Source organism: Chanodichthys erythropterus, chromosome 18 (genome assembly GCF_024489055.1).
Source record: "Chanodichthys erythropterus isolate Z2021 chromosome 18, ASM2448905v1, whole genome shotgun sequence".
Taxonomy (NCBI): domain Eukaryota; kingdom Metazoa; phylum Chordata; class Actinopteri; order Cypriniformes; family Xenocyprididae; genus Chanodichthys; species Chanodichthys erythropterus.
The window spans coordinates 22,010,902-22,029,702 of NC_090238.1; the positions used below are offsets into that span (position 1 = coordinate 22,010,902).

Here is an 18,801-nt window from a genome sequence, read left to right on the forward strand (position 1 = left end):
TATCTAAATATCTCTTCACTAAAAACCATTGGTATCACTTTATTAGTTTCTTTAATTTCAATAAACATTATTATGCTATATTGAACAGAACCACAGTGTTACTTATAGCTGCTTGACGCAGTGTTATTATAGTTCACTAAATGTAAAACCATAAAAAAATGTTGTTACTTGAAATAAAATAAGCATTAACTGAAATAAAATAATAAAATATAACTTAAAAAATAACTTATTTTATTTCAGCTTGTTGATAAAGCAACATTTCTCAGTTTTATTTAGTTTATCTTGATGTACTAAAATAACTGAAATAAATTAAAAATTAAAAATATTAAAAATGACAACACAACAAAATTACTACCTCAGTGATACTAAAATAACACTGGTTATTAATAATAATAATAATAATAATAATATGGTAGCTGCTAATACATTTGTTTTAAAGATGGTCTGTTCTGTCATAATAATGATAATTGATTAATATATTATTATATATAATCATAATTAATATTATTATTAATATTACTAACATCAACAGTAATAATATAAAATGGTACCTGCTAATAGATTTGTTTTAAAGATGCTCTTTTCTCTGTTCACCCACAGCTGTATGATTTGGCGGCTCAGAGTAAGAGTCTGAACGGTCATAAGGTTCAGTTCATCCCGTTCCCTAGCTCTCTGGGATACAGACACAAGTTCATCTACAAGAGTCCACAGCTACCAAATATTCTCAGGTGTGTACGCTTTACAAACTGCTGCCATCTGTACTTCTCAATATTCCGTGCTGACAAAACAGTTTTTTTTTATTCTTTGGGTGCGAATACAAGTTATTTTTAGGATTGTGCCAGGTGGTGTAATTTTGACATTCTGCTCCAGGTCCCTGACCAACAGCCGTGGCAATAGTAATTCAGACTCAAATCACTGGTCTGTACTGACCCAACAACCCTGTCTGAACACTGAGATCTGGTTTTATTCGAGGTTGTTGGTAATGATCTTTCAGGGAGACAGACCTTTACATTTTTTGATTGAAGTAGTCTGAAATTAATAAAAGTAATAACTTTTTAGTTTGTTCACTTTTTAAAAAATAATGATTAAATATTAAATAAACCTAAATATATTTGGACACTGAGACACCTCTTAAAATTTAATATTTTTTCCCAAAAACGGGAATTACTTTTAAACAACTAGTCCCAAGTTTATGATTTTTGGCCAAATTAGACACATTTGTCTTAATTTTGAACTGCATATCTAAGATTTTATAATTGAAAACATTAACATTTTCTTGGTGAAATATTTTGCTATCTATCTTTAATATATGTGACACTGAAGTGTGGGGAAAGCATCAGAATCCTTATATATTTTATAGATATTTTTGATCATTTTTTATAAATACATGAAATTGAAATATTAAATTTTATATTTTATATATATATATATATAAAACATAGCATTTCTACACCAATTGCAAACCCCAGTCAGGAAACCTAGTTTTATTTCTATACAATTTTGTAGAAAACTAATGTTTTTGTTCTTTTTGTCTTTCTGTCTCAGTGATTTTCTCAGTGCGACGCTTCCTCACATGTAGTCAAGATCATTTCACCTGACTGTCCTCTCTCACACACTGTCAGTTAAACACACACACACACACACACAATGTACATGATCTGCACCGTGTACATCATGTGTTTATGTGCACACATGGGCATGGATTGAGATGCACCAGTTCTTTTTGCATTCCTTTGTTAACTGGAAACCTACAGAGGGAGAGAGTGACAGGACTGGGTGATTTGTTTCACTGCCTCCTGTTGTCATGGTAACAGATCTGAAGGGGCAGCAGGAGCACAAAGTATGCAAAATAAAATGCAAATATGCACTGAAATTAATGCTTAAGTCAACAAACCTCTTCAAAGTAAAGAAGTACAGATGAAGTTTTAATGATGGCACTGAGAAGACCACACAAGGAACAAGGTCAAAGGGACGAAGCAGGACAACATGCTATATTGATGTCACCATCAGTGCTTGCCGACTGCGATACACTGTTTTGTTTTGTTGTTTTTTTTACGAACATACAGTAACAATCTTATCAACAATATCATGGACCTGAAATCCACTCAATGTGAACAGCGAGTTGTTTTAGGTTGAACTTGAATTATGTACAATAAAATGTCTTTTTTTTTTTTTCTTCCCATTTAAATATTGTCTCCTTAATGATTTAAAGTGCAGATTTTTGTGCTGCCTCGGCATTAAACTCTGTCTCTTTTTTTATGGGATGTATTGTGTATTGATTATGCTGTAGTGTTTGTTTGGTACATATGCAACTCAACTGCAATCAGAACTGAATGAGCTTTTGACATGACATGTCTCTCCCCAAATCTACAAATGTTTCATTATTTTCATGCATTCGTTTGATCTATACCAGTTTGCATGCCTGTTACTGGAAAAAAGATTGTTGCACTGACAAAAGAGAACAGAAAACTGTATGCAAAATCATTTTCTTTTCTTTATGTGGGTTATGTATTTTCTTTGGTCTTTATACTCTCACTTTGCACATTCCAAAAAAAAAAAAAAATATATATATATATAATATAGAAAAATATTAAATAATTATTTTATAATATGTTGGATACTCAAATCAAAAACCTTAGTGACAAATCTTGATAATTTTTCTTATTAATATTACAGTAAAATTAGTGTCCTCCCCTTTAATATAGAGCCCCCTTTTGATCAATTTAATGCTGCTTTGCTGACTTCTTTCAAAAGAAAAACTTTTGAACAGTAGTATACATTTTTACATTTCTTGAAAATATGTTTTTCTAACAAGTCCTTTCTGACCCAAACTTCACCTCTAGTGTATCTTCCAAAGTTTTAAAATTATGTTCACTAATTTGGCTGAATATTTGTTGGTTTTAATATTGTGGATGTTTAAGTAAATGAGGCAATACTCAAGTCAAGGACACCAAAATCCATGACTATATGAAATTTTGAGCAATAACGGCACATCTATGATTTGCTCTGACGTCTTCTCATGTATATGTGATGAATATATTTTCTTGACAGACCATCTTCTGACCATCTTATAATTCTTATCTGCAAATAAGAGATTCTCACCATAATACAGCCCCTATGAAAATCGAGATCTGCTGTATTGTTGCTCTGTGTCAGGTTATATTTGTCTGAGACTTTTTTGGGCTGACAATGATAGCAAGTTCATGTGTGCATGCAAGCTTCAATCGTAGATCTAGACAGCTCTCCTGTCTGAATCGTCTCAAGGCTCTGTTTGTACACCGTCAACGTTATTCTCAAAAAAAAATCACAACATTTCTTGTTTTCTTCTGCCAGTGTGGGCTCATGATCGACTGAACACAAAGAAAAACAACCAAAATCTCTTTGTTTGCAGAGGACTATGTAGAAATGATTAAGTTTTAACGAGACCCACCAGGTCCTAGAGAAGTGCAATAATCTTATCTAAAGCTGAAAGACAAGACCAAAAACAAACTATGTATATCTAAACAAAGCCGCTTAAATACTATATTCTGTTGTGTTAGTGTAAAAATGGACCACAGTATGTCACAAGATGTCACTGCTCTGAACACAGATATTATTCTGCCATCTTTGTTGATGCTGACCAAACTTTGCATATTTGAATTCAAAATTATTTTTTGTAATGAAATAAAATACTGCCCAGTTATTGCAACAGCAACTGTTACTTTTTGCAGACTATATCATGAGTGGTTTACAATGTTTGTTTTCTTCTAAGCTGCTAAACCTTACTGGACACATGCACAGATGTAAGTACAGTATGTTTGTTTATAAACAATAAAGGACTGGAAAAATGTATTGTTTTCTGATATCTAGTATTTTTAAGACATTTATACTGAATACCAGGAGGGCATTCATGTAGTTGAATACATATACTGTATATAAACCATAATGTGAGCTATTTTACTAGGCAGGGACAAACTAGTCAGATCCAGTTGAACTGGTTGCAGTGCAGGGAAGCACGTGTCGGAAACTTGGGGTAGTTTCACTGGATTAACGTGGCCTGTGTTTGTGTTTTTTTTATGTATCAGGTTTAAGCAACACATTCATGTGTTCACTTTCACCACACCTGACACCTGTTCAAGCCTTTCATTACGATACTGAATGATAGGAATGTTCATTGTTGTAAAGATTGAATGCTGTTGTCTTGTTTCACAGCAGTTTGTCCTTGCAATCAGAATTGCCTTGTTTAGTCGTTTAAGTCAACAGCATATGGTTTTTATTTATTTTATTATTTGTTAATATGGTAAAATATCCATACAGTACTTGTGTAAAATACAGCAAGAACACAAGGTGAACGTTCAAAAGGTGACATCCATAAGCATACTTTGAAATGACAGCCTGTAATCTGAAATGCCGTTTAATTGAAAAAAGTAAGAGGTTGCTTTATGGAAAGGGTCAAAGTTCAAGCTTCTCTGTCAAACAGAGATACATTAGCACAAACATATCATCACTTGGTAATACTATAGAAAATAGAGCACAAACTGACATCAGCTTCGACCCTGACAAAAAAAATATATAATGTATATTTATATTTAAAAGGACACAAATGATGGATTCCCATGAGTTTACATTAGCCAGCTGCCATATATCCTCTCTTCTCATTGTTTAAGGAAATATTTACATTATTGTTGTTAATATTGCACAGTATGCACACAAGGCACCCTTTAACCTGCGTCAGAAAGCGTGAATGAAAAGATCATTTGGACACTGAATCACACCACATACTGCTTTACATGTGCTCTGGGGTCATTATATTAATGCTGTTTTCCACTTTTAAAGCTGTTGTTTCTGACTGGTTACAGAACATGTATATATTTTTTTTGCAAATGGTATTTCTCCAGTTGCTGATTTAAGTTCCTAAAACACTTAGCCAAGGCTGTAGTTCAGTTTCACTGTTCTCTTGAGTGGTGTCCTTAAAGTGTCGTCTCGGTTATAATCAGTCAGAAAAATGATACAAGCAATGCACCAAAACTGAGAATTTACACATGCATAAATACATCTGTAAACTGAAGCTAGACTAAGCTCGAACTATGAAGCTTCAATAAATTACTCTCAGATGACCAACAAATTGAATTTGCTTAATCAAAATCATGATAACAGAGTATGGGCAAGTAAAAGTTACAGTGATTTTAATTGTACTACAGTGTAAGTGCAAATGGAGTAGTTATTTTTTTCTTCTTTTTTTGTATATTGAGGATACACTACAGTAAGGAAATTTAAAAGAGGTTCCACGTGGTGTTATGCATAGTGAGAGAAACCTGAATCAGGCAAAGCCAGGCAAGGCACACCACCACACTGGGAAAGGCTGAGGAACAGGCAATCAGACCCAGGGGACAAGCTATCATTTTCCCCGCTCCCTCATTCGCGTGGTTCATTAGGTGGTGGGATTTTGACGTCAGACGGCTCCACTCCCCAGATCTCACGGGCGTACTCCGTGATGGTGCGGTCACTGGAGAACTTTCCAGAAGCAGCTATGTTCTTGATTACCTTTTTGGTCCATTCTTTTGGGTTCTGAAGAAAAGAGGGGGGAATTTTTATATATAAAAAGGAGAATCAAATTTTAACAAAGCTTTAAAAAGCTATTACATATTATATAAGATATGTTATATAATTATATATATTTTTAAACTGCATTTTTAGTTATATATTATAAACTATAATTATAGGTTTTATATAGATAATAAAGAAACAAATATTTCAATGTTCAATTATCAAAAAGCCATTGGATATCTTGGTCTCAGCCACTGAAAAACCCATTTGGTAAACCATTAATGAACATCCAAAGCATCTTAACTCACCCTGTAGAGTTCATTAACTTTTTCTTGACTGCTGATATAGGATTCATAGTCTGCAAACACCTTGAACCTGAGAGAGAAAAACAACAGAAGTCAGACACTGCTTACAAATGTAAAAATAAATATGATAATGGGTCATTGTTTCATAAAATTACCATACATTTTATATACATCAAGATATTAGGGTAAATTTTTAAAATGGAAAAAAGTATTTTGTGGTAAATAATAATATATATATATATATATATATATATATATATATATATATATATATTATATTTATTAGGGCTGTTCAACGATAACCGTGGTTATCGTGTACAAAATAAGAGTCTGTGTTTATATGTGTATTTGTTTTGTGTATAATTATTATGTATATATAAATACACACACATACATACATGTATATATTTAAGAAATATAAGCATGTATGTATAAATATAAAAATATATTTTTATATATTTAAATTATATATAAATACAAATATTCTACATAATAATGCATTTACATAATAATTATACACAAAACAAACACACATATATTACGTAAACACAGACTCTTATTTTGTACACGATAACCAAATTTATTGTTGAACAGCCCTAATATATATATTTATTTATTTATTAGATATACCTGTAAGACACCAGAAAATTCAAAAAAAAAAAAAAAGGAACAAATTATATTCAGACAACTTCACTCTTTGCCACCCACCTGTCATGATTCATGAGCATGTTGACGATGTCTTTGAAGAGTTCAGGCTCTTTGGGGCTGAAGAATCCAGTGCTGATTTGATCCATGGCCTGTTTGAGTTCAGGCAGATGCTCGTAGTATTCCCTGGCATTGTATCTAGATTACATACAGTGTTGTTATTGTAGACTAAGTTGTTTTTTGGTCATTAAAATAAAGCTGAACTAAAATAAAATATTATAATAACAACTGACATTTGCAAAGATTAAACTAAGCACTTCATTAGTTACAGTATTTATTAGCTACAGCATTAACTAATGGAACTTTATAGCTAAATATTACCCTATGTTTCTATGTTTGATTTTATCAGTCCTCCCATGTATACCCTTGTTCTCGCTTATCCAGTTTATCTTTATTCACTCTTTCTCACCCCTTTTTGTCCATGGCCTCCACATCCGCGACCCGCATGCCAAAGATGAACAGGTTTTCCTCTCCAGCTTCTTCTGCCATCTCCACGTTGGCACCATCCATGGTGCCGATGGTCAGGGCGCCGTTAAGCATGAACTTCATGTTTCCCGTACCAGAGGCTTCAGTACCTGCCGTGGAGATCTGCTCGGACAGGTCAGCAGCAGGGATCACTGAAGAGTGAAACACATGACACATTCAAATCCCATAATAATCTACAACATCCAAAAAATAAATAATAATATTAATTAATCAATTAATTAAATAACTATGATGCAACTATAGCAATAATATATTAATTATTAGATCATAAGGCACGTTATCTTGACAAATATCTAATAAATCTGATTTGATATTTTTAAATCGCTATTCATCAACAGTTGTTAATGTGTTTACTCACCCTTCTCAGCTAATGAGACTCTATAGTTCTCCAGGAAAATGACCTTCAGTCTGTCTCCCACCACAGGATCATGGTTGACCACGTCCCCCACTGAGGTGATCAGTTTAATGATCATCTTTGCCATGTGATAGCCTGGTGCTGCCTGCAGGAGGCAGTGCAGGATAAGAGACAGAGATAGAGAGAGAGACAGCGACAGAGAGAGGGAAAAAAAAAAAAAAAGGTTTTAGCATTTATTTTAGTGGACTCTTAAACAGTGGTTCAACCTTTTTGACTTGATATATATTATATTATTAAGCATATGTTATTTTATTGATTCCAGAAGTTTCAATAACAGTATGTTTTTTTAATAAAACAATAGTTTTTTTTTTTTAGTTTAGGATATATTTATTTAAATTAATCAAATTTAAATCATTCATCCTGCTGCCCCCCTAGAAGTAAAAGTTCCCCTTTTTGAGAACAACTGCTTTAAAACATGTCAATCTAAAGTACAAAAAATTGCAATAATGACAGTTATCACATATATTATTCAGAATGCTTTAAATTATATATAATTTATACAATTTAAAAAAGTACTTATTTCTAATGGGACGCAACTGAATTCACCTACCTTTCCTCCAATCATTACTGTCCTGGGAACAAACTTCTTGTTTGGTTCCTTCTTGATCCCTAGAAAAGTGCAGAATGAAATAATTTATAAAATCACTCATTAAATCTTTTCAGAATAATATTAAAATTGATGACGCCAAGTTTGAGCGCGGAATCTTGAGACGTGGTCTTCACCTCAAAGGACAGTGCAAAAGAATAGGGATAGGACTCGGGAAGAAATAATGTTCATGGATGCGATTATTAACGTTACTATAGTATGAAGCAGAGCAGGACCGAGTGTTGTGGGAGCTGAACGAGGCCGCTGGAGCGATTGCACAACACGCCTCAAGCGGAACTTTTATTACACCACAGTCGCCGGCGATGCTTCCACTTTTCCGGTCATGAGTATGAGGTAACACAGCCCTGTTTATCATATTAGACACATTTTAGTGTGTTGAAATTGAGGTTATAGCGTTACTCTGTGCGTTCGCTCGGCGGCTGCTGTGAGACACTTGTTTGAGACACACTGCAGTAAGATAGATCGATTTTATTGTATTTTATGGAAAGATTGACATTGTATGATGGAGAAAATTCTGTATTACGGTTACTAAAAATAAAGCTGCATCTGAAATAGCTGATTATGTTAGCTACTTGACAAAACAGTGTTTTTCTCTGAGGCATGGTAAAGCATGGTACTCTCAAAAAAAAGAAAAAAAAAAAAAGAAAATTAGATTTAAACAAGACTAAACGTGTTGAGCTATATAACTTTTTTTAATCTATAAATACATCAAAACAGTTCTTCCCTTGTCTATTAAAACATGTAATATATTAAAGCGTCTTTGGTGTTTCCATGGTTTCTACAAAATAAAACCTGAAACCGAGGGTAACGCGGGTATGACGCAATTGACAGGCGACTCCTCACACGTCCCGGAGCCTTCGTTAAAATTGCAATTTTCTCACGATTTACAAAAAGTTGGAAACATTTGGGATATTGTAAGTACTCAAGTGAACAAAATATATAACACTGGCCTAGTAGTTTTTGGATATTTTACTGCAAAAATCTTACATACTTCCGCCAGACCGCCTTCCGCATTTAATTTACGAAGAAAGTGCAATGCATCTCGCAGTTCAAAACGCTTGCACTACCACCAATGCCTTCCGTATTAAACTTATGAATCAAGTATACATTTTTTTTAAAAAGGAAGCTAGCTGAAAATTATCCTTTTTACTTTATAACATGTTAAATATGGATATTTTTCTTACAGAAACGCATTGCTTCGCTTCAGAAGGCCTTTATTAATCCCCCGGAGCTGTGTGGAGTAATGTTTATGATGGATGGATGCACTTTTTTGACTTTCAAACAGGTGGTTTCCGACTTTCCGTGCACTGCCATTATAAAGATTAGGAGCATCAGGGCGATTATTAATATATCTCCGATTGTGTTCGTCTGAAAGAAGAAAATCATATACACCTAGGATAGCTTGAGGGTGAGTAAATCATGGGCTAATTTTTATTTTTAAGTGAACAAATCCTTTAATATGGAGTTATTTTAAAAATAACGTTCTAAATAATAATGATTAAACTCCAGATAATCAGCAAAGGAAAGCAGTGAAGAGACAGCTATACATCCAATGGAAATAATAAAAACAATCTCAGTATTGCAATAGGGTCCTCACACCATCGGTGCGGACAGGTGGCAGTGTTCAAGCACTGATCTCCTATCTTGAATACATTCCTGTGTTGTTCTTTGTGTATTTTCTTACTGTTGTATAAAGTGATGACATGAAGGCAGTTGAGCAGTTGTCTCTTGTACTCATGGATTCTTTTGACGTGGATGTCAAAGATGGACTCAGGGTTTATCTTTACTTTGTACTCATCCTCCAGATATGCTGCAAACTTCAGCTTATTCTCCTAAAAATTAAAAACAAAAAACTTTGAACATGAGGCCAAAAATTCTATCGTATCAAATTTTGAAAAAGACTTCTGTATATAATTATCAACACCAAAGATAGTATGTCTTTTTTTTCTAATAATAATAATAATAATAATAATAATATTTTAAATGTAGACCTGTTTCACTTTAGCTACATCCCGAATGAACATTTCATCATTGATGAAGTCCAAAAGTTTTCTTAGTTGGAACAGATCCGTCAGGAAGTCCTCACCAATTTTCTGAAATGGAAACAAGCACAAGACACTAAAGGACAAAAAACAAAAAAACAAAAACCTGTGGGGGAAGAGCAAGAGCTAGAAAAAAAATAATAATAATAAAATAAAATAAAAAATAATACACGACTTTATACCAACTGCATCAATAATAAGTTAAGAAGGCCACCTCAGCAATGATGTCAGCCAGGCCGGGGTTGCAGAGCACCAGCCAGCGACGAGGTGTGATGCCATTTGTCTTGTTCTGAAACTTCTCCGGCTCAATGTCACAAAAGTCCTTAAATCTTTAAAAAAAAAACATTTTATTAAAATTTGTGTAAGTTATAAATGTAACAATATCAAACTAAACATAATGTCAATATACAACATTACATATACAAAGACCTAAATAGTAAAAAAAAAAAAAAAAAAAAAAAAATGCTTTGATGGCTCCAAGAAAATAATTCATTCTGAATAGTTAATTGCATCATTGCGCGGTCAAATATTTGTGTATATAGACTGATGCACTCTACTCACACAGTGGTTTTGACAATGTCTGAGTGAATCCGTGCAACTCCGTTGACGGCGTGTGACCCGACCACACAAAGGTGAGCCATGTTGATCCTCTTTGGATCGCCCTCCTCGATCAGAGACATCCTGCGCAAGCGATCATGGTCGCCTGGATACAGCGCCGCAATTCTCTACAAGAGAGAGCCCATCAGACAAACCAGAAATAATCTTGAGATCTTGAGTTAGTCTGTGCAGATCCTCACATCCAGATGTCGGTGGTTGATCTCATAGATGATCTGCAGGTGTCGTGGCAGAAGCTTCTCAAACATGTAGATAGGCCAGCGCTCCAGAGCCTCGGGTAACACCGTGTGGTTTGTGTACGCACACGTCTTTGTGGTGATCTCCCATGCCTATGTACACAGGAGCACACTTTAATGCTAATTTTGGAAAGTTTTATTCAAAATAAAAATAAAATCAACAAATAAATTTGATCATAAAGAAAAGTTGGCTGGATGAATGAACGATACTTTTATATTAGCAATGTCTATAACTCATGTTGACATGACTAGGCAAAAACAAAACAAATGCAGAACAAAACAGCTGTAAAGGAATTACAAGGAATTATCTTAACACATAGCCTGAACCGCACACCTTTTCCCAGTCCAGCCGCTCTATATCCACCAGGATTCTCATGAGTTCAGGAATCGCCAGAGCTGGATGAGTGTCATTCAACTGGATCGCCACCTGAGACAGAGGTTTTGAAACGGTTATACTTTGTGAGAGCAAAGCAAATTTCCTATCACAAATTGATAAACAGTAGCCAACTGAATGTATTTAAAGTAATATCACCTTTTCAGGGAAAGCCTCAAAAGAAGTGCGCACAGGATCTCTGCAGCCAAACTTTGAAGATTTAAAGCGTCTGATGATGTCCTGAAGAGTAGCAGCCACCACAAAGTACTCCTGCTTTAAACGGAGCTCCTTCCCTTCGAAAAACTAACAAATGCACATACAAAGAAATTAATTCGTATTAAATACATAAACACTGGTTATTCTGTCATAAAAACTGACTATTTTGCTGTTTGTAAAGCTTTCAAAGCATTTACAGTAATTTAGAAGTGTAAATGATAATATACACTATATTATCATGCCACATAGACGCACTGTTGCTTAGAACATACTGTATTAGGCTCACATACTTCCTCAATGTATTACACATTTCAGTGGCAATGTTGCATAAGATAAGAGTCTTCTCTGCTGCAATCTGCTTATGCCAGTCAGCTGAAGCGTTTTTTGCATACCAGCATCTACATAGTCTAAATTTACACACATATGATTGTCAATGTGTGTTATTTTTGTAACAAAGACATATCACTTTCAAATTCTTGCTCCCGTTCTGCGTGTGTACATTCCGTCTATCAGATTTCTCGGCAAGAGATGTATAGCACTGAAAAGTGAGTGTACTTACATTGTCATTGGGATAAAGCACCCGGGATATGTTCTCTGCCAGGTTTCGGTCCAAAACAGCCTGGATGTAATCGCCTACATTAACTACAATTAAGAGAATTTCAAAATTATACTGTATTTATCTGTACACATAAGAAAAATACAAAATACACATAAATAAATATATGTGTAAGCAATAAGGTATGAGAGGCTGTGCTGTATCTTGAATAAGTCACGGCTGAAGGGTGGAGTGCCTGCAACCCTTTCAGCCGTGACTTATTCACAGAAGCACTAGCCTCGAGTACCTTATTGCTTTATTGCTCATTTTGCTATTTTTTCCCCATCTGGTTAAGTCTAGTTAGATTTGTATTAAATAAAATGTGATTGTCAGTGATCAAAATTTGGCAGCAGCTCATTTTTCCTCTTGGGCGAATGATGTGCTCACAGCTTATCTTGCACATGGAATCCTCCTTAGGCCAGCAAACCAATGAGAACACGGGACAATGATGACATTCTATAACAAAAGCGTAAAGGCGCAAAAGCTGCTGTAGATCAGCTTACCCATAAGTCTCCGTTACTGGCAGATTTACAGAAAAGAAATGAATGAATCAATAAATTACGGTCATTTACAAATGCATTACCAATCATGTAGGCTTTATGGTACAGCTCAAACAAGGGATTTAATAGTCATTTATAACATTAATATTAATTGCCGAGTCCACAAATGGCTTGGGTATGCAGATCATTTGCAGTTTATATGGACCACATGCCACCGATATATTATGTATATTATATAATTATAATATATATACACATATATATATACACATATACATATATATATATATATATATATACACACACACACACACACACACACACACCTCATTCTATAATGGAGTAAGTGTCTATTATAGAATGAGACATTGGCTGTACAGCTCAGAGGCCCTACAATCATGAAGGACCTTCTCAAAAGCATGGGTATCTATGGGTAACGCTGGCCTGTTGCCAGCTGCTCTCCTGTTTCTGTGCTGCTGATGCATTGCACTGGAGAAGAGGCCTATATTTAGTATTCTACACAGAAACCGTTCTCCCAGGAAACAAGTTCACTTTTACATAAACTCAACTGAGAAGGTAAGTTTAGATGAAATTAACTCAAACTAACAGTAATATAAAATACTAGTTCAATGATACAGCAAGCAACAGGAAATTAAGCATGTAATAATCTAAGCTCACACAAAGCTCATCTGGAATTGTCCAAACAAACCAGGACCAAGAGGCTCACTTAGTTTCAGCAATACAGCCAAAAGTAGTACCAAATGAAGAAATGCATGTGTTATACTGGAGCTCAGATTGGTGTGTGTGTGTATACACAATGATCAGCTCAAATGTTTGGACTCACATTCTTTCAGGTTGAAATCATTAGGAGCTTTGGCAGACCACAGTCTCATAGTATTCACAGTGTTGTTTTTATAACCAGGCACAGGAGTGTCATAAGGCATTGCAAGCACCACCTACCAAAGAAAAGACAGAGGGGTACAGTAAATATACAGACATGAGCTGACAAAAGTTATAACTTAAATTAAATTATAAATAAAAAATATTTAAATTAAACAATAAACAATTTTTCCATCATCCACAATTACAGTACGATTCACAAGTTCAATGTTTTTGTTGTTGCTGTTGAAAGAAATAATATAAGAAATAATAATAAAAGAAATAATATTTTTATTCAGCAAGGATGCATTAATTTAGTGGTACAAATAATTTCTTCTACAAATAAATGATATTTGTTTTAACTTTCTATTGAAAAAACATGTATCAGTTTCCACAACAATATTAGGCAGCAAAACTGTGTTTTTGAAGGATCATGTGACACTGACGACTAGAGTAATGATGCTGAAAATTCAGCTTTGACATCACAGGAATAATTTAAATAAAATAATTAAAATTTATTAAAATAGAAAACAATTATTTTTAATTATAATTTATTCATTTATAAAAATAGAGGAGAAGAAGAAGAAGAAGAAGAAGAAGAAGAAGAAGAAGAAGAAGAAGAAGAAGAAGAAGAAGAAGAAGAAGAAGAAGAAGAAGAAGAAGAAGAAGAAGAAGAAGAAGAAGAAGAAGAAGAAGAAGAAGAAGAAGAAGAAGAAGAAGATTTTAATAGTAATATTTGGTATTAATATTACAAGATTTCTGTGAGAATAATATTACGGTATTTGTTTGTTTGTTTTTTTAGCAGTTTTTCCCCTGATATCCTATCAGAATAGAATATTTTTAGCATCACAACCTACAGTACTAGTTGAGAGTCGCAGCACTAGATCATCACTGACTGACCTGGGTGTCAATCCACTTTGGTCCCTCATGTGTGTGATCCACTCGGCCATAGAAATGCACAGGCAACATGTACTCGGGACGGGCCTTCTCCCAAGGGTTACCATAACGAAGCCAATCGTCAGCTTCCTCAACCTATATAAAAAAGAAAAAAAAAAAGTGTACCAGAATTAAAGAGATAGATCATCCTAAAATGAAAATTTCTCTCATCATTTACTCATCCTCATGTTCTTCCAAACCTGTACGAATTTCTTTCTTTCTTCTAAACACAAAAGTTATTTTTAAGAACATGGGCAACCAAACAGTTGATGGACCCCCCCCAAAGATATGCAATTGTAAGCATATACTGTAAATTAACATTATCAATCCATTTTTCAGTTTTGGTTTACCTGCCAGCCATTGGCGATCTTCTGATTGAAGATCCCAAACTCATAACGAATGCCATAACCATACGCTGCCAAACCCAGAGATGCCATTGAGTCCAGGAAACAAGCTGAGAGAGAAAGCGGACATCAAACATCCAATATGACGGGGTCATGTACTATACTGGAAGGTGTAAGGAGTTTATACCTGCAAGACGACCAAGCCCTCCGTTTCCCAGCCCTGCATCCTCCTCAATCTCCTCCAATTCTTCCAAATCCAGTCCAAGCTGAAGATCAGTACATGTCAGAACAGATCATGTTTAAAACACACACTTTTACATCTATCTTTAAGGACATTCACTAACACAATGCAATCTTTAGCTCCTTATCCAAACCCTACCCATCTCAACTAAGTGACTAACCTGAACCCTTAACCTAATTATAACCTTTAAAGGGGTCTCAGAAGGTGAGGATCAGCCAAAATGTCATCACTTTACTCTCTTTGCCCTCACTTCGATGGTCTAAAAAATCAAAATCATACACACACACACACACACACACAATGTTCACATTGGGCAACAAAATTGAAACAGATTATGCGAACTTCATAGAGTTTAATGTTTCAGCAACTTCCGTGTTCTCTTATTTAAACAAGGAAGGGTTTAGACTAACAGTTTTGCAAGCCTGTGGCAACTGGTCTACATCCCCCATGATGTATCTCTGTGGGTGAGCAGGGGAAAAACAACAGCTGTTTCTAAAGTTTCAGGATGTTTAAGTAACAAAGCTCTGGGCCAGTTCTGCAATTCACTAACAAATGCTCTTCAAATGAATTAATTGTGCTATGTCATAGTGATGCACTTTACCTGGTAGATGGCCTCATCACAGGTATTCTGCAGCCCAAGATTTATCATGGTGTTCTGTAGGGTTCTGCCCATGTAGAACTCCAGAGACAGATAGTGGATGCGCTGCAACAAAAAAACACAAATCTCACTGCATGTGCACAGAGATAAAATCTCTCTTACTTTGAACATTACAATTAATCAGTATTTAAACTGGGGGAAAAAACAAAAACCTAATGGTCAACCAATGTGTTTTCCTCCCCAAAGTGGCTGATTATATTATATTATACTATACTATATTATATTATATCATCTACTCCAATTTACTAATATTTAAATATTTTATAAAAACGTTTGGAAAACAGGAAATGTGCATTGCCCACAGGCAAAGCTGTTGACAGAGTGATTTAATCAGCCTTGCTGAAATATCAGACTAAAAAATTTCCAAAGCAGATCAGGAGAGTAAAACACTGAGCTCTAAAAAGTTTTTCAGTTACACTTCAGTTAAGTCAGTTACAATTCAGAATGATCAATAAATTTGTCATGCAATCACAAATGAATGACACAGTAACACACTCTCCCTATTTATTATGTTATTATATTAATGTGCCATTATGTCATTATTAATTTGCAATTAACTCTGTCAACAGTTTTGTCCTATTTTTTTTAAATATTTTTAATAAAAAAAAATTAAACAAAATATTAGAATATTAGAGAACAGTTTTCTCTAGTTTTCTTCCCAGTTCAAATACTGATTAATTGTAATGTCAAGAGAGCATTTTTATTAGACAGTAAAATTGTGCATATTCTAATCAGTGTAAGCTTGTATTGTTACGGTTTTTATATGGTCTTCTGCCTACTCGTACTCTGGTCATGTCCCTTCCAGGTTGTTGAAGTACAACATGCATAATTTGATCTCTTTGGCCTGGGATCAGTTTTTCATAAGAGTTCATTCATTCATTAGATGTCTGCACTGAAAGAAGGCCTCAAATCCACACAACATCCGAATACCACATAATAAATGCATGCTTCAGTTTAACTCGCTGAGATGGTTTAAATAAAGTGACAGTGTTTTACTGTTTTTCCAAGGGTCTGAACTTCAACAAGCAGAAGGCTTGACAAGAGTGAAGTTCCTGGAAATGATTCACGTATTGGTGTGCTCAAACATATAAAGCTATCTGGTTCCATTCAGAGATATCTAGACAGGAGGAAAAACAGGCTTTTTTTTACTGGCACAAATGACTGCTGAAATTAAGCATACATATCTCTGGAAAGCAGTAGAGACCAGAACATTGTCTCAGAACAGGAACATTCCTCTGCACTTCTTTAAAATAAAAAGAACAGAATAGGACAGCAAATAAATACAAGTATATAATTAATTCCCAAAAGACCTTAAGTACAGAAAATTACCATGTAATGCAGCTTTAATTCATAAATATGTTGGTTTTCATCAACAAACAAGTCACATCAAGCTTCACAGCCACATCAGTGAAGCCACAATACACTGGAGGGAAAAGAAAAAAAAAAAGCACTTTCTCCTAGTTACTCTTCAAAAAAAAAAAAAAAAAAAAAAACCACATTACCTCCCAACTCATTAAGCACCCAGGTAATGGGTGTCTAATAATAGCCACAAGTGATTCTGCACATGGACCATGTCAGAGCATTAGTGCATTTAGACCTATTATCTTTAACTGGGTTTGACAGTATAGTGTAACCCTGTACTTACTTGTTCTAGTTAGCACAGAGAATCAAGTGGTTGCAAAATACTTCATAACTAATGATGATGACCTAATATGACAAGGATCAGATCACACTTTTTTTAACAGCTGAACCCATGTCAATGGATGGCCAATGCAAAGAACACCAAGGTGAGGAAACAAATACAGGCCTTTAACTCTCCCCAGAAAACGACGGAAATGACTGTCCAGGTTATATTCACTATGAATATTCACAATGCACTATGAATATGATTATGGTTTATGCATTTAATTTTAACTAAAGTCACTTGTGACATACAGCAGTTTTCAATTCTGCAGTTATGCAATTATGGATGCCCAAACTTGCCAAATGCATAAATGTACAAATATTAATTCATATTAAATGCATATTTTTATGTATCCTAGATCCCACTACTGCACAAACATGCCACTTCCTGGCTGCAAGAGGAGGAAGAGTTCCGTACCTTCGGGTCTTTCTCATAGTAATACTGCTGAGTGCGGATCCAGCGGCCCACCAGGTGATCCCTCACCGTGTGAGCCAGGGCGAAGTAATAATCCCGCGGGGTGGCTACATTGCGGTCCTTCACTAGGGTGAAATGAAGATGTCTGTTGAAGCTCTTCTTTATTTCGGAAACATCCCCCAGTCCAGCTATACCACGAACACTGATCTGCTTGCGCTTTTCCTGGTCGGTTAGAGGTTTGGACATGTTGCCAATGCGTTTAAAAAACAAAGAATGAAAGTTTGGACCCTTGTTGTGCACAGGTTGGTGCGGTGTGTAAGGACTTTACACGCACTGTTCCGTTTGAGACACACCCCTATGTCAACTGGAGGAGGTGGGCGGGCTTTGAGTCTGCCTGTTTATTGGCCAGCGACACTATCGTAATTGCGTTCCCATAGGTTTGGTGAGATGTCAATCATTTAGTCAACGCTAACTAGCAACAGCAGGTTTATTAATAATGTATTTAGACCTTGGATGAATTCTGTGCCGAGTTTGAGTTCGCCGTTTTACTGTACAAAAAACATCTGTATTTGGCAAGCAACTATTATATAACATTTTGTAACAATGCCGTTTTCAGTTCTAGTAAAGATGGCTTATGAAAGTCTTGAAGTCATATCCTTGCGTTTCATAAGAGCCGAGTTTCCATTATTATAGCTATACAGACTTTTTACTGATTGATACAGTTCCGGATTGATTTAGATCCAGAATCTGGCCGTATATGGGGAATATTTAGAAGTGGGAGGAGTCGGATTTAGAAGTGAAGGCTGAATTCTGCATGCATGTGTGTGGGTAACGTTAGTTGTCATGCAGTGACAGCAGCATGACAGACTATATTTGATATATTTTCAAACTAATATAATTATACCTAACTTGTCAAGTTGATGCTATATTGATGCTATGGACCCCCAGATATGATCACCATAGTGCAAAGGCAAAAGCCTCCCATCCTAGAGTTTAAAAGGCACTGTGTTTATATTATGTTGCA

The 18,801-nt window shown here is 35.1% G+C and overlaps 2 protein-coding genes across 4 annotated transcripts in view; one reads left to right on the forward strand and one right to left on the reverse strand.

Annotated features, from left to right (window-relative positions):
* The window catches only part of abhd12 (abhydrolase domain containing 12, lysophospholipase), a 43,102-nt gene extending 39,227 nt beyond the window's left edge, over positions 1–3,875 (forward strand). Inside the window, exons 13-14 of one of the 2 annotated variants that reach the window (XM_067367212.1) lie at positions 601–728; positions 1,546–3,870. In XM_067367212.1, coding sequence (XP_067223313.1) covers positions 601–728; positions 1,546–1,579 — 162 coding nt within the window. In that variant the 3' untranslated portion in view covers positions 1,580–3,870. Of the gene's footprint in view, positions 1–600; positions 729–1,545 lie in introns of both variants that reach the window. The other variant, XM_067367213.1, reaches the window with a different exon arrangement.
* A 355-nt stretch (positions 3,876–4,230) lies between these two features.
* pygb (phosphorylase, glycogen; brain) lies at positions 4,231–18,139 on the reverse strand. Of its 2 annotated transcripts, XM_067367211.1 has the most exons (21): positions 17,781–17,948; positions 16,860–16,922; positions 15,623–15,749; positions 14,968–15,046; positions 14,787–14,890; positions 14,401–14,532; positions 13,466–13,577; positions 12,086–12,168; positions 11,470–11,613; positions 11,272–11,364; positions 10,884–11,030; positions 10,648–10,811; positions 10,301–10,415; positions 10,036–10,137; positions 9,729–9,876; positions 7,988–8,046; positions 7,381–7,522; positions 6,946–7,153; positions 6,540–6,674; positions 5,835–5,901; positions 4,231–5,547 (listed from the first exon to the last, which is right to left on the reverse strand). In XM_067367211.1, the coding sequence occupies exons 1-21, from the start codon at positions 17,795–17,797 to the stop codon at positions 5,395–5,397; spliced, it is 2,394 nt and encodes a 797-aa protein (XP_067223312.1). In that variant the 5' UTR covers positions 17,798–17,948; the 3' UTR covers positions 4,231–5,394. The 2 variants fall into 2 exon arrangements, with proteins under 2 accessions (XP_067223312.1, XP_067223311.1); XM_067367210.1 differs by lacking the exon at positions 16,860–16,922 and having other exon boundaries at positions 15,623–15,724; positions 17,781–18,139.
* Positions 18,140–18,801: the final 662 nt, after the last annotated feature.